At 41.4% G+C, this 13136-nt stretch overlaps 3 protein-coding genes across 4 annotated transcripts; 1 reads left to right on the top strand and 2 right to left on the bottom strand.

Moving 5' to 3' along the window:
• Positions 1 to 246: 246 nt before the first annotated feature.
• LOC112170296 (monosaccharide-sensing protein 2) lies at positions 247 to 5051 on the top strand. The gene is made up of 7 exons (XM_024307539.2): positions 247 to 632; positions 805 to 1084; positions 1222 to 1437; positions 1673 to 2239; positions 2946 to 3886; positions 3994 to 4181; positions 4408 to 5051. The coding sequence occupies exons 3-7, from the start codon at positions 1359 to 1361 to the stop codon at positions 4850 to 4852; spliced, it is 2220 nt and encodes a 739-aa protein (XP_024163307.1). The 5' UTR covers positions 247 to 632; positions 805 to 1084; positions 1222 to 1358; the 3' UTR covers positions 4853 to 5051.
• Positions 5052 to 5174: 123 nt separating this feature from the next.
• Positions 5175 to 6179, bottom strand: LOC112170298 (RING-H2 finger protein ATL8). Its single transcript, XM_024307540.2, has one exon. The coding sequence runs from the start codon at positions 5892 to 5894 to the stop codon at positions 5433 to 5435; it is 462 nt and encodes a 153-aa protein (XP_024163308.1). The 5' UTR covers positions 5895 to 6179; the 3' UTR covers positions 5175 to 5432.
• A 592-nt stretch (positions 6180 to 6771) lies between these two features.
• LOC112170295 (homoserine kinase) lies at positions 6772 to 10131 on the bottom strand. Of its 2 annotated transcripts, none has more exons than XM_024307536.2 (2): positions 8876 to 10131; positions 6772 to 7187 (listed from the first exon to the last, which is right to left on the bottom strand). In XM_024307536.2, exon 1 carries the CDS (start codon positions 10017 to 10019, stop codon positions 8916 to 8918), a length of 1104 nt encoding a protein of 367 aa, XP_024163304.1. In that variant the 5' UTR covers positions 10020 to 10131; the 3' UTR covers positions 6772 to 7187; positions 8876 to 8915. The 2 variants fall into 2 exon arrangements, with proteins under 2 accessions (XP_024163304.1, XP_024163302.1); XM_024307534.2 differs by having other exon boundaries at positions 7173 to 7309.
• Positions 10132 to 13136: the final 3005 nt, after the last annotated feature.

The following is a 13136-nucleotide window of genomic DNA, read 5'->3' as shown; positions in this document are numbered from 1 at the left end:
GATATGCTATATCAATTTTGTTACGGTACTTCAAAATTACGGAAATTTCGGAGAAATTTAAAATCTTACCCTTGATTGAGTTTATGTTCCGTTTACAACAGGGTAGTACAATCCGATTCGATTCGATTCAATTCATCTTTCAAATCATTGCAATAAATTATGGCTTGTTTTTTCTAATAGAGATTGATTTAACTCGCATGACTAGCCCCATATCAACAGGAACACCTATAAGTCCAGACTATGATGTGGGACAGATTCCTTTGTGTATTTGTACAGTTTTTCTTTTCTTTTCCTAAGATGCTTTTGCTTTCTTTATTTGCTTGATTGTTTCTGGCTCTTGTCGTTATGGTAATGATGGACATTGATTGAATAGTAATATTCAGAGCTGAGCTGGGTTGGTGCTGTGCTGTGCTGTAGCATACCGGCGATTAGTTTAGTTTAGGAATTGTGTCAAATCTCAACTTTTGGCATTTGTTTTTGCTCTAAATATTTTCTCTTTAGGTTTTGTTTAAGACCTAGACGGCCTTGTTTGGCATTCTAATTCTCCCAAAAGCAGGACTCCCCAGAAAACCCAAAATCCCAATCAATTTTGGGTTTTCTGGACTGTTTCAGCAAAACCCTTTAAATCCCGGGTCAGTTTCTACATTACTGCTCATAGAAACAGAGTAAAACAGAGCAACTCTGCTCATTTGGGTTGTGCAATTTGCAAATAAATTTGAATTCTTTATCCTTATCTTCTAGAATTTAAAACCCAAATCACAGCTAGTGAATGATGATGAAACTCACAACAGTGATCTGAAACAGGGAGCTGACGTGCAAGGCTAAGAGAGGACGAGGGCAGGTGTCGATCAGCCACCGCTCTGTTCTCGAAAAGGCTAAAACCCTGTTTGCTCTTTGGCCTCTTCCGCCTTTATCAGTTACCACCTTTCACTGCGCGAGTAGGATCTTTTGCTGGACTTGCTTTTACATTTTGGGTTTAATTGGCTGAGAAATTAGATATTGCATCAGCCCTAAAAGATTTCTACAGCCTCTGCATTTGCAGACAGACACATCACCTCACCACATCAAGTACTTCATGTTCCAGGTAAACTCAACAACCTTATTTTGTTTTTATTCAATTGTGTTCGGTCCTTGATCTGAGACTACATAAGAAGCCTGTGTTGCTCTGCCTCTTGGTTTCATAGAGTTCTTTATACTGATGCTAGATCACTTTGTTGCCAGGATTGTTGATTTGGGTGATCAAGAACGGCTTTGATTCACTGATCAGGGATCTGGGTTTTTCTCTTCTTGCTTGGATTGATTGAATTATTGGTGAAGGCTTTAGAGGGTAGCAGTCGGTTTTGAATTTTGAGTATACAATGAGTGGCGCTGTGCTTGTTGCTGTTGCTGCTGCTGTTGGGAACTTATTGCAAGGATGGGACAACGCTACAATCGCAGGTACTAGCTTTGAATCTGTCTTTTTCAATACAGAAAGTTTGATTCCTTTAGATTCAGAACAATTGCCAACTTTAGATCCTTCAAAGATGGCCTTTTTTTTTTTTTTTTTTGGCGCTTTGTTTTGTGCTTTTCTTTAGCTTTCTTTTGTTTTGCCAATGAAGTTTTACTTCATGGGAAGTTAGTGCATTTTGTTTACATTCTCCAGAGTGACCCTATTCGGTTTTCGTTGCTGCAGCTTCCGTCTTGTACATAAAGAGGGAGTTCAATTTGGAGAGTCAACCTGCAGTGGAAGGGCTGATAGTGGCTATGTCACTTATAGGGGCAACTTTGGTTACAACATGCTCAGGAGCTGTAGCGGACAGGATAGGCCGCCGTCCTATGCTTATTATCTCTTCTGTGCTTTACTTTCTTAGTGGTATCGTAATGTTATGGGCTCCCAATGTTTATATCCTTCTCTTGGCTAGGCTTTTAGATGGATTGGGGATTGGTTTGGCAGTTACCCTTGTCCCGCTTTATATATCTGAGACAGCTCCACCTGAAATAAGGGGATCATTGAATACCCTTCCGCAGTTCACCGGCTCTGGTGGGATGTTCTTGTCTTATTGTATGGTTTTTGTGATGTCCTTGACGGAGGCACCAAGTTGGAGGTTGATGCTTGGGGTTCTAACTATTCCGTCCCTTGTTTATTTTGCATTGACTGTATTTTTCTTGCCTGAGTCTCCACGGTGGCTAGTGAGTAAGGGACGAATGCTTGAGGCAAAGAAAGTTTTACAGAGTCTGCGCGGCAGAGAAGACGTCTCTGGTTAGTCATTTGTTCTTGTTACTGTGAATACTTGGTCACTACTGAGATGCAAATATTGATTGCAGTAAATGCTTTATTTGCGTGAAGTTTAGTTTTCCAGTATGAGCTTACCTTGACATTCCTAGCGATAGGTTTCTGACCCAAATTTCTTTTGACAAGGAACTTGATGGTGCAAGATCAACATAGGTTAAAAAGGGTACCTTTACTTTTGTGTTTTTATGTGAAGCAAAAGTCCTTTGCACTCTTTCAAGTCCCAAGTGAACCTGCAAAATAGTTGGTTGCATCAGTAGTGAATGTTGATAGGCTTCATACATTGCATATCCATGCTTCAGACATAGTCGAAAGCACTTCATCCTAATGTATGTTTACTGGGTGTAGAGTTTTTTTTATACATAAAATGATTGGTGAAATATAATTATGACATAACTTGCTACAAAAGTTATGTTTACGCGAACTGCAATTGCTTAAATATAAAATAAATATTATCAAACATGTTTAGTGTAAGCATCAAGGTGGTGGTGCTTTCTCTTTCCTTCATACTTCAGATAGCTTTCGGTTTATTTCTTTTCTTAACTTGATCCTCTTTCCTTTCTGCATTGATCAGTACTGTGCATATTAAGATATTTTTCACTTACATAGTAAGAAAACAACTATAGTTTCACAATGCTGCATATTCAAATGATATAGACCCTTCTCAAATCAACAGGTGAGATGGCTTTGCTTGTTGAGGGTCTTGGAGTTGGGGGTGAGACATCTTTCGAGGAGTACATAATTGGGCCAGACAATGACCTTGTTGGTGACCATGAGTTATCTGTTGACAAGGATAAAATCAAATTATATGGGACTGAACAAGGTCAATCATGGGTTGCCAGACCTGTGACTGGACAAAGCACTATCGGCCTTGTGTCCCGGCATGGGAGCATGGCAAGTAAAAGCGGGCTTGTTGATCCTCTTGTCACACTCTTCGGCAGTGTTCATGAAAGGCTCCCTGATACAGGAAGCAAGGGCAGTATGCTTTTCCCACACTTTGGCAGCATGTTCAGTGTGGGAGGGAATCAACCCAGGCACGAAGAGTGGGATGAGGAGAGCCTTGCACCCAGAGAAGGCGATGACTATGCATCCGATGCAGGTGGCGGTGGCGATTCAGATGACAATTTGCATAGTCCATTGATCTCGCGTCAGACAACAAGCATTGAAAAGGGCATGGGCCCAACTAACCACGGAAGCCTTGTTAGCATGAGAAACAACAGTCTCCTAGGTGGCGATCCAGTCAGTAGCACTGGGATTGGTGGCGGTTGGCAGCTAGCATGGAAATGGTCTGAGAGAGATGGCCAGGATGGGCATAAGGAAGGAGGATTTAAAAGAATTTATTTGCACCAAGAAGGTGTCCCTGGATCTCGTCGTGGGTCTATTGTTTCAATACCTGGTGGTGATGTACCAGCAGATAGTGAGTTCATCCAGGCTTCTGCTTTGGTGAGCCAACCGGCTCTTTATTCCAGAGATCTTATCCAACAACATCATCCAGTTGGACCAGCAATGGTTCACCCAGCTGCAGCTTCTCGTAAAGGGACAACTTGGAGCGATCTTTTCGAACCAGGAGTCAAGCATGCTTTGGTTGTTGGTGTCGGAATTCAAATACTTCAGCAGGTAATTCTTGTGGCACGATTCCAATTAGATTATATTTAAAAGTTTGTCTACTCTTTACCCTTTTACTCGATTTCATACACCTCTGAGGCTATCTCATAATGATGCAGTTCTCTGGCATAAATGGGGTTCTCTACTACACACCTCAAATTCTTGAGCAGGCCGGTGTTGGAGTGCTTCTTTCAAACCTTGGTCTTAGCTCAGCTTCTGCATCTCTGCTTATTAGTGGATTGACAACCTTATTGATGCTTCCTAGTATTGCTGTTGCCATGAGGCTCATGGATATCTCTGGCAGAAGGTAAATTACTTTATTTATAGAAATTATGGTGTTTTCAAAACAAGTTATGACTACATTCCCTCATAATTGAATTACCAAAACTTTACTTAGTGTGAAGTTATCTGTAATGACAATTTAAGATCGTTTCAAAATAACTCCAAGTTATGACTATGAGGGAACCGTCTTCTTTTCCTTTAATTGTTTTGCATTTTGTTTCTTAACCATCCTCTTTCCATTCTTAATTCAGGACCTTACTGCTCACCACAATCCCCATCTTGATACTTTCTCTCGTGATCCTAGTCCTTGGAAGCCTTGTGAATTTCGGTAGCGTTGTGAATGCAGCAATCTCAACTGGTAGTGTTGTGCTCTACTTCTGTTCCTTTGTGATGGGGTTCGGACCAGTCCCCAACATTCTCTGTGCGGAAATCTTCCCTACCCGAGTACGAGGTCTCTGCATTGCCATCTGTGCCCTCACGTTTTGGATTGGTGACATCATCGTCACCTACTCCCTCCCGGTGCTGCTCAAATCTGTCGGCCTTTCTGGCGTTTTTGGCATGTACGCTGTAGTGTGCGTCATTGCTTGGTTTTTTGTTTTCATGAAAGTTCCGGAAACCAAAGGCATGCCTCTTGAAGTTATCACCGAGTTCTTCTCTGTTGGTGCAAAGCAGGCTGCAGCTGCCAAGGACAATTAGTTTCTATGTGAATTAGAAATTTGATGACTGTTCCTTCAAATTTATATTTTCTTTCATACATTGGAAACTGTACGGTGAATCCTTCAGAAAGGATGATTTGTACATTTTCATGTCTCATTTGTCATACATGATATAAATGACTTGATAGCTCTCTGTATTCGGAATGATTTTCTGGGATCCAAGCTTTGCTTTGATGGTATAGATTCATGCATCATGCAATTGATGTTTTCAGGATCTATATATTTCCCCTTTGGAAGAAAATCAAAGGAAAAGAAGGTTTCCATGGGCTGCTGTGGCTCAAAATTTTAGAAAAAAGTGAGAGAAAATGAAGCATTGGAACCATCCATACCTCCTTTTATTTATGTTTCCAGATATGAGACCAGAAGAAACAGAAAACAGAAAACTTCCATACCCAATTGTCCCAACTAAATCAAAATATTGTATCTCCATTTTCTTTTTGGTATTTACCATTAAAATTTGGCTATAGTGTAACTGGATGACTTCACATACAAGTATAATAAATCAGTTCATCTTCTTTGGCCTTCCGTTGTTATGTCTGCACCAAACATAAACGTACTATTCAAAGATGCCAGAAAGTCAGTCTGTACGGATTTGAAACTGTATACGATGTATCTGAGAATGGTGGACTATTGGCGTCTCCAAGTATCTGTGCTTTGCTCTCCATAACTACAACGGCGCGACACGATGGACATGAAGAGTGGCACTTCAGCCACCTATCAACACAGCCAACATGGAAACCATGACCACAAGGAGGCAAAATCCTTAATGCATCTCCATCCTCGTACTCCATCAAGCAGACAGCGCATTCTGTGAGCTTTTCATCGACTTCTGCAGTGTAACAGATCTTTGGAAATGACCGGAGAATCCTGTCCTCGAGGCCTCGGCGGTTAAGTAGTAACCGTGCCAACCATAGAATTGGCCGAGTGAACATGGCAATGACAGAGGCTAAGATACACAAGAAGGGAACAAGAATGATGACAACGGGAGGTTTGCCAATGAGAAACATGAACTGGGGAGCCATAATGTCAGAGAATGATCAAAACTCAAATAACTACCGAGTTTTAACAATGAGAACTCGCAAAATATAAAGACCACAAGTTGGGGAACTATACAGTCAAGTCATGATCTAGCATTAAAGGACTAACAACCCTCATCTCTTATGACTATGGCTGGTGTTGATAAACACCCTAACAACAGCAGGAGCTCCAAATTGCTGGCCTCCTGGTTCACCAAACTGCGAGTTCAAACATCAATATTCAAACATCCAACTTAAGTTGACAACTTTCTAACCATTGATTCCAATTTGGTAGACACCTTAGACTAATCTGAATGAGCAATACAATCTCAATTTGTTATGTACAGGTAGTGGTTGAGACACTGATGGAATCGACAATTGATGAGAAACAAAGCACGTTTCGAACTATGGTGATTGGTCAGCGGTAACCATCAACATGATAATTAGAAAAACAATATATATTAAAGTCAGTAACCAACGGGCCAAACTCTACCACTTAATTTTCGGCATGATTTTGTTGAAAAAAAACCCAAGTCTATGGTGAAGAGTTGGGACCAGATTTACTCTTAGGAACAGTAATTTTAGTCAAAAGTAATGGTCCAAACACTTCCACACTGTTTAGCATAGTGTACTAGAAAGAAGAGTGTTAATCTGTTACCACTACTCCGCTGTGATTCCATCCAACCCCCCATATTCATGGAAAAAGAAAGCATATACTGTATGACAGATACTATTTGTTTCTTTACGAAAGAAGTAAATCATCAAAATATCAAGTGCAACAAATAAGCCTTCATAGCCGATTTCATCGACGTCACAACTCACAACCACAATTAGGAGTGATTATATCTTTTTGCTGATAATAGGTAGGTGATACACACTGTTCTAAGCTAAAAATAGTTGATATTCAAATATCTTGCAATGACAGCAAATTTGTCTTGAAGAGGAAAACAAGTTCCTGAAACCCCAAGAAAAACTCCTAATACCAAAGTCGTCAAAAATGAAAATTTAACTCCAATTCACAAAAAAGTAACACACATCATTCCTGCTAAGACATGAAAATAGCAAATCTCTGGACCAAGAGACCCACCAAACTCCCTTCCAAACCAGCAACCACCCCAAATGTCCAAAGCCGCTTCTTTACAATTTAATGAACTGGATTTATCTTCTAGGCCATGTAACGAATAAAGTCAAACAAGACCAGGCTTCAATGCTTCACCATTATGGTAGCCTGCACCAGACGAGCCCCGTGATCAAATACGTAGTTCCTTCCCCAAAAGCAAAGTAACCCAAAGCTCCCACCTACAAAGAAATCAAATGCATGGTCCAAGTGAGGGTTCTCCCAAACTTGTCCCTTTCTTTTGTCCAAGGAACTCTTTAAAGCATCTATTGAGAAGCATACGGAAATGGTCTTGAATCATCATCTGCAGCAAAGAAATGCAGACATATTCCATCTATCATTATGCTGAAATTCAATGCCCTGATTTTCCATCCTCAATTAAAAACATAAAAATTACAAATATGAGAAATTTAAATACCCTGAATAAACCAAGTGAAAATTCATAACTTCACTCTCAGTACTTTCAAAGAACGCAGAGCTAGAGGCATAGCCTTCCATTGCCCCAACTTAGTATAAGCCAGACGTATATGTATCACAGAAATTCTTATTTCTAATGAACTTTGTACAAATTTAGGAGATTTTGTATCTTTCCTCAGAGAAATGTAATTCTTTTACTTTATCGGAATACCCAATACACGCAGCAGAAAAGTATGAAATATAAGAGAGTTTCATACAACAACAATACTAAAAGATATCACTTGAAGAACAACAAAACTGATGCTGATGTGATTTTACCCTACACAGAGTAATTCCTCAATACTAATTATAGTTAACAGCAACAACTAACATCACCCATCATAAAGGACACATAAAGTGAACTTAAACAAGTCCCTAAAAGCAAAAACATAACCAAATGCATAAAATCCAAAGCACTATTATGAAAGGGCAGACGGCAATTGTAAGCAGTTTTTGTTTAGCAGAGAACATTAATAGATAGAAAGCAACCAGATTATCAATTATACACTTTTTTTTAATTTTTTTTTTTTAAGAAACAACCTTTTATGAATAACGAAACACAAGCCGTGGACAAGAAGTTCACAGCTATATAGCAAAACAAAACCAAGAAGACTAAAGAGGATTAGCCTAAGAAAGACATAAACCCTAGGCCATAAAAAAAGAAAAAAAGAAAAAGAAACTCAAATGACTGCAGCCTTCCAATTAGAAAAAAGGAGGAGAATCTTTGCTCCTTAAACTCAATTGAAACTGAAGCCCACAAAGCTAACAGGAATTTAACTTTCTCCCAAGTGTCCTCCACTCCCACACCAGTATGGTCATCAAAGATCCTTTTATTCCTTTCCATCCTAATTTCCCAGATTTGCAGCCAAAACACTGCAAGAGAACTTTTTATTTTTTTTCCTCCCTTTGCCAAAGACATTGTGAATTTCACTTGACAGAGAAAAGCGCCCTGCTGGAGACGCCCAACACACCCAAGCATCTCTTAACCAGATTCTGCCATAATTTTGATGCCACTTGACCATGCACAAAACATGATCAGCACTTTCTCCATTAAGCTATGGCAGAAAAACATCTTGATATATAAACAAGATCAACAAAATACATATTAGGTATTAACAGGTAAACTAATTCCCACCTGCCTTTTTAAACTACAAGTCTGAGAAACATTAGATACAAAGGACTCAACCCACGTCCAAATCAGAAGCCAGAAGAACACTAATGAGAAGACTGAAGTATAATAAAACTCTATAACTTCGACGAAACACAGCCTGCATTGAATTCCTTATTAGTTTTACTTCTCTCACCAGCCTAAACTCAGGCTCAATCAAACACATACATTACTTGTTTTCAATTTTGCTTCGGATTACAAACGCGGCAACCTTCTGCTAGTTCTAAAGCAACAAGCAGAACTCACCTAAATGCGCAACTCAAATTCCGAGAACAACTCCAACACTTCATCTGGGAATGCTACTAACAAGCCTAGCACCAACTCTGTCCAACCTATTCACACTCGCCACAGCTTTCAAGTTCCCATCTTTCAAAAAAGCCGCCACCATCCGCTCTCCGATTTCCTTCCCCTTTTCGGCATTGTCCGTCACCGCAACCGCCGTGGGCCCGGCCCCGCTGATTGTGCAGCCCAAAGCTCCAGCCTCAATGGCGGCCTTCTTCACCGCCTCCATGCCCGGAATCAGAGGAGCTCTCTTAGGCTCCACAATCTTATCAGACGACAATGCCTTGCCGAGCCTCGCCACGTCACCTTGAAGCACCGCCGCCACCAGCGCTCCGGCCTGGCTGGAATTCCACACGTGGTGGGCCATCCCTATCTCCGTCGGCAGCGCCGCCCTCATTTTCTTCGTCGGAGCTTCGAATTCGGGGCTCACCAGTACAAATATCAGCTCTTTATCCAAGGGGAAGCTCAACCGGAGCAAATCCAACGGCTCATAATTCTGAATCAGAACGAAGCCTCCCATCAGCGCCGGAGCGATGTTATCGGCGTGGTAACCGGAGACCTTCTCCTCCGATTTGAGCCCAGCGTGCACCAGCGCCTCGACGCCCAACTTCCCGCCGAAAATCTCGTTGACGGCGACGGCGGCGGCGGCGGCGCTGGCCGCACTGGATCCGAGCCCGCTTCCCAGAGGCAGGCCTTTCTGGAGAGAGAGGGAGAGGCCGACGGAGCGGACGCCGAGCATCTTCATGACCTCGATGGCGGCGATCCCGGCGCAGTTCCAGATGGGGTTCTTGCTCAGCTTCTTGGAGCTGTGGTCGCCGGAGATCTCGGAAATGGAGATCTCTCCGGGGAGGACTTGGGGGTCGACGGTGAGGGAGACGAAGTCGCCGAGGCCGTCGACGGCGCAACCGAGGAAGTCAAAGCCGGGGCCGAGGTTGGCGACAGTGGCGGGGGCGAAGGCCTTGACGGAGGTGTAGAGGGGTTCGGGCTCGGCGGTGAGGAGGGTGGGTCGGGAGGGGAGAGAGAGGTTGCATCGGAAGATGGGTTTTGGGTTTGGTGGTGGAATCGGAGTGAAGAGCTTGAAGGGAACTTGGTGGTGGCAGACGGCCATTGCTGACGCACTGTGAGAGTAGAAGTGGGTTTGGGGTTTAGTTTAGGCTGCGCGACTAAACCTCTCTAGAGTTTTCGACGACTTTTAAACTTTCCGAGTGTTATTTTATTGTTTTCTTTTTAAAAGATAATAAATGCAGTTATATAAAATGGTGGCCGAGTGCGCTACCATATGAGACCTAAAATAATTTAAGTAAAATCTCTTCTCATTTACTTGTTTTGAGTTATGTATGCTCAACAGTTTTTCTACATTAGAAATTAAATTAATAAAATTGGAATGGTTGATATAATTAAAAGAAGAGATTTAAAGGTAATAGTTTGAAGCAACAATTGTGTCAAGCTAGGACACAAAACATTTCAACTCTTAGTAGGCTGTATGACGATATCAATGAAGATTTGGCTTCTATTCCAAATTCTCGTTTGGTTCATGCTAGTAGGGAAGCCAATAAGGTAGCCCATCTTCTAGCAGCTCATGCTTCTGCACATGATCTAGACTTATATTGGTCTCATGCTCCTTTCTTTATACAAGATGTAATAGATGAAGAGAAATTTGTACCCTAAAATCTTTTGATTATCAATAAAGTATAATCTCCTTCAACAAAAAAAAATAAAAAAAAAGAAGGTAATTGTATTGTTGTATTGTATTGGGTAATTGCTCGGGAATAGCTAAAAAAGCTAAAAAAACATGTAGCCAAGCTTGAGAATAGCTAAAAAAGCTACCACTACCAGGCCCTCTGAAAAGTACTCATAAACACAGCCAACCACCGATGCATGTGAATCCAGTGCGTACAATGACAACAAACGACATGCGAGACAATTCCTATAGAGTTCACAAACAATAATTAATGCAAATGGTTTGGTACTTATTCTCATCCTGATGCACACAGCTTGATGGTGATCATAAGCCAAACTTATGAACTCGAATTTATCTCTCTCATTCCTATTCATTAATATCATACTACTAAAACTTAACGACTATAGTAGTTAACGAAAAAGTACTCTCTAAGGCTCCAAGAAACTCGGACCGTGCCTAGAGTTTTCTTCAAGATCTCCTAGCCTTCTCGTCCGGCGGTGCTCATCGGTGATGGTTCGCCATGCCGATTGGGCTGCTGTCGGGTGGGTTTTGAAAGCAATGGCCGTGTAGTCTTCTGAATGGGGGTGGCTCGAGGTTTGGCAAAGGAATCCTGGCTGATCAGTTTGTGCAGGTTTTGGTGGGTCGTCGGAGCTTCCACGACTTCTGGCGGCGGGGTTTCGTCGGGAGCTCTCCTGGACATGTGATGGTGGCGTGGCTATGGCGGTTTTCTGGGTGATGGTGTGGCAGCGCAGCTTTGGTGGTCTGGGAGGATCACTGCAGGGGCGAGGCCATGGTGGATCTGGAGTGATCGTTGTGGCGGCGTGGCTCGGCGGTTCTGCGCGATCTCGTGGGGGTCGCGGGCACTACAGGTCTGGCGGTGATCGTCGGCCCTGGCGAAGGATGGTTTGGTGGCAGGCTCAGGTCAATCTTTGTTGGGCCTTGGACTGGACTCATCTCCTTGGGCTGCTCTCTTGGGCTGGGTTTGCCCTAGTTTTATATTTTATTTTTTAGTTACTCTAATATTTCCTTGTTTTGGGAATCCTAGGTTTGTATTACTCTCTAATTTTGTTAGAGAACTACGCACTTTCGTGCCTCTAGCAAATCCTCTTGAGTAGTTACGACGGAGGATTCTCGAGATAAGGACGTGGGAAGCTTTTAGTTCCTGGGTCTCCTTGCCTAGTACTTGACTTTGAGTCTTTTACTACTTGCTTCTTAGTTCTCTCTAGTTATACACCAATTGAGGTCTCTAGGCGACTAGGTTTACTTTTCAAAGGAGAGGTTTTGCAGTGAGGATTTGATCTCCTGTATATAGACTCAATAAGTGAGCGCATTTGTTAACAGTGAAGGTCACCTATCCTTTGCCTGGTAGCTTATACCATGTATGATTTTGGTATAAGACAGCATTCGATATACGTGCCTTCTGGTAATGGATAATTGAATAATATTATCTCCTTTTCTAAAAAAAAAAAATTAATATCATACTACTTCTCTTCATGCAACTGACTATAACTGATTTCAATCTAACTCATGGCCCATCATCGACTTATATATGCTGCATGTATGGAATCTTCGACTTTAACCACTGGTGATCCTATGTAAAAAAAAAAAAAAAAAAAAAGTCATGTTGGAGATTATATCTCGAAAATCATTGTCAAGCAAAATTTCATATTTCTCCAATGAAATGAAAAGTTATTCACTTAGGAATACAATCTAGAACTCAGGTTCATAGAAGTAATCACCCAGCTTCATACTATTCATCTAAAAAAATTTCATATTCACCCAGGTTCATACAAGTAATCAAGAACTCAATCTAGAAACACAATTTCAATGAGTAGATGGAATACTTTTAAGCATACATACTTAGGAAGCTGTTTCACCAACAAGATGAAGCTTTTCTTGGATGCTAGAACACAATTAGGAGGCTAAGTGACAAATGACTAGCAGTCGCTACCTGGATCGGTCATAGTCATTGCAAATATAAAATTAATTGCATGAGCTAAAAGAGCAAGGAATTCATCCAAATAAGCCAAAGCCACTCACAAACTTTGTCACACTCTCACAAAACTTTGGCTATACAAGCAAGTGTTGATGATCGAGGAAAGCCAAGCTACCCATTCCAAGTAAGGAAAATTAAGAAAGAAGAGAGAAACCGGACCAGATGAAAATAAATCAAGTCATGTTATGTCATCCATCAAATCCATGAGGGCTCAGAATTATGCCTGGACCCCCACTTCATAATAGGAGCATTTTATGTGACATTTATACGGTTAAATCCTATATTAATCTTTGTTAGTTTACTTTTTCTCTTTATTTATTTATTTATGTGTTTATTAGGTTTTTCAGAGCAATTATACAAAGAAGAGATAATGTGGAGGAAAGATGCGCAAATAAAGGAAAAGCTTGAAGTCTTGAGCCAAGTAGGAGACCTTGATGGATCGAGGAACCCAATCTATGGAAGTGAGACAGCAAATATTGAAGATTTTCGGAAGATATTGATGATGACATGGCACGGCACATTTTCATTGATCAAGTGACGTGGCATGG

This window comes from Rosa chinensis, chromosome 6, assembly GCF_002994745.2.
Source record: "Rosa chinensis cultivar Old Blush chromosome 6, RchiOBHm-V2, whole genome shotgun sequence".
Taxonomy (NCBI): Eukaryota; Viridiplantae; Streptophyta; class Magnoliopsida; order Rosales; family Rosaceae; genus Rosa; species Rosa chinensis.
Note: the sequence above shows the minus strand (reverse complement) of the source record. Positions and strands in the feature narration are given on the sequence as shown.

What these genes read in the sequence shown, in the direction of transcription:
- LOC112170295 (XM_024307536.2), bottom strand. Translation starts at nt 10,019, where the DNA reads ATGGCCGTCTGCCACCACCAAGTTCCCTTCAAGCTCTTCACTCCGATT.
- LOC112170298 (XM_024307540.2), bottom strand. Translation starts at nt 5,894, where the DNA reads ATGGCTCCCCAGTTCATGTTTCTCATTGGCAAACCTCCCGTTGTCATC.
- LOC112170296 (XM_024307539.2), top strand. Translation starts at nt 1,359, where the DNA reads ATGAGTGGCGCTGTGCTTGTTGCTGTTGCTGCTGCTGTTGGGAACTTA. An exon ending in CGGCAGAGAAGACGTCTCTG is followed by an intron (nt 2,240 to 2,945) that starts GTTAGTCATTTG and finishes TCAAATCAACAG; the next exon opens with GTGAGATGGCTTTGCTTGTT. An exon ending in GAATTCAAATACTTCAGCAG is followed by an intron (nt 3,887 to 3,993) that starts GTAATTCTTGTG and finishes ATAATGATGCAG; the next exon opens with TTCTCTGGCATAAATGGGGT.